The 2,037-nt window shown below is 47.7% G+C and overlaps 1 protein-coding gene across 2 annotated transcripts in view; it reads left to right on the top strand.

The window, feature by feature from the left end:
• adcy8 (adenylate cyclase 8 (brain)) overlaps positions 1 to 2,037 on the top strand; it is an 89,703-nt gene that overhangs the window by 31,849 nt on the left and 55,817 nt on the right. For both annotated transcript variants that reach the window (XM_014022033.1, XM_014022032.1), the window contains exon 5: positions 941 to 1,068. In XM_014022033.1, the coding sequence (XP_013877487.1) occupies positions 941 to 1,068 (128 nt within the window). The remainder of the gene's footprint in view (positions 1 to 940; positions 1,069 to 2,037) is intronic.

The following is a 2,037-nucleotide window of genomic DNA, read 5'->3' as shown; positions in this document are numbered from 1 at the left end:
AACTCTGGTGGACAGGGACACTGTTGGTCAGAAACACTGGTGGACAGGGACACTGTTGGTCAGAAACACTGGTGGACAGGGACACTGTTGGTCAGAAACACTGGTGGACAGGGACACTGTTGGTCAGGAACTCTGGTGGACAGGGACACTGGTGCACAGAGACACACTTAGTCAGGAATAGTGTTGGTCAGGAACACTGGTGAACAGGAACACTAGTGAACAGGGACACTGTTAGTCAGAAACACTGGTGGACAGGGACACTGTTGGTCAGGAACTCTGGTGGACAGGGACACTGTTGGTCAGGAACACTGGTGGACAGGGACACTGTTGGTCAGGAACACTGGTGGACAGGGACACTGTTGGTCAGGAACTCTGGTGGACAGGGACACTGTTGGTCAGGAACACTGGTGGACAGGGACACTGTTGGTCAGGAACACTGGTGGACAGGGACACTGTTGGTCAGGAACTCTGGTGGACAGGGACACGGGTGGACAGAGACGCACTTAGTCAGGAACACTGTTGGTCAGGAACACTGGTGGACATGGACACTGGTGGACAGGGACACTGGTGGACAGGGACACTGTTGGTCAGAAACACTGGTGGACAGGGACACTGTTGGTCAGAAACACTGGTGGACAGGGACACTGTTGGTCAAGAAAATTGTTGGTCAAGAACACTGGTGAACAGGGACACTGGTGAACAGAGACACACAGTTAGAAACACTGGTGGACAGAGACACACTTAGTCAGAAACACTGGTGGACGTATGATTCAGGACAGTTTGACCAGCCGATGTTGGACTAAAAGACAAAGATCTTTAAAGACAACCATCTTTTCTTTGTTTTCAGTGTTTTTATATTTCTTTGTGTCTTCTGCTCCCAATCTGATTTGTCCAAGTTTCCTCTTTTCTGAGACTGTTTCTGTTGCTGCTTCTCTTCCAGGAGCATCACTGTCTGCGAATCAAGATCCTGGGAGACTGTTACTACTGCGTGTCCGGTCTACCTGAGCCCAGACCGGACCACGCCCACTGCTGTGTGGAGATGGGACTGAGCATGCTCAAAACCATCAGGTGCACTTCTTCTTCTTCTTCTTCTGTTGTTAAAGAGAACAACTCTGTGCTGAAACGTACCGACCGACTGCTCAGGGGGTTCTGTTTGAAGGAATACCTGGAGGAAATGAAAGTGTTGTTTCCAGGAGAAGACAGGTCCTCTGCCTGGTCACTGTGGGGTTTTTCAGCTCCCGTTGGTCCAGTTTTGATGTGAACCGGTTCTGACGGTGCCAGCAGCAGGTGTCGGCTCCGTCTCGAGCTCGGTTAGAAACAAAATGCTGCTGCTCCTCACCGCTCCGTGCACCAACACGAGGACATGGAGCTGCACTCGGTGTGGTGATAAACCTACGTTTAGTTTTTTTATTAACGCTCATCGCCCAGAGGCAGAAATCCAGGATTTTATTTCCGCTCGTACGCTGAGGTGCAGCTCAGTCCTGCAGTAAACAGAACCAACAAGCAGCTTCACTGCAGCTATCACTGGTTTTTAAAATCTGTTGACATTTCTTTAATTCATTCTGCCTCCTGTAGGACTGCAGAAAAATGCTTCATGCAAGAAACTCTGGTTCAGAAGAACACACAGTGCAGTGAGACGATTACATCTGCATTTTTGTGTCATTTATGTGAGGAAACCTGGCGCTGACGACTGTCTTCAGGCTGATTTATCCTCTGCAAGGCGTGTCAACGTTTGTCATTCTCGCGGCTCAGTGTTTTTGTTCTCACAGGTTCTGTTGCAGGTCTTTTGTCTCGCCGTGGTCTGCAACAAGTATTGTGTGATTTGTCGCAAATTTGTCAGTGTTTATACAAAAAAGCTGCCAGGATTGAATGCATCATCTATACCAGGGGTTCTTAACCTTTTGTTGAACATAAAGAGGCACGAGGTCCAGTCAGACATTACCAATGTATGGATCAAAATGATAATTATTATAAACCTTGGTTTAGTTTTTATTGTATTTACATCATAACTAAACTATCATAACTAACATAACTAAA

This window comes from Austrofundulus limnaeus, unplaced genomic scaffold (assembly GCF_001266775.1).
Source record: "Austrofundulus limnaeus strain Quisiro unplaced genomic scaffold, Austrofundulus_limnaeus-1.0 Scaffold315, whole genome shotgun sequence".
Classification (NCBI taxonomy): Eukaryota; Metazoa; Chordata; class Actinopteri; order Cyprinodontiformes; family Rivulidae; genus Austrofundulus; species Austrofundulus limnaeus.
This window is presented reverse-complemented; position numbering and strand designations above follow the sequence as displayed.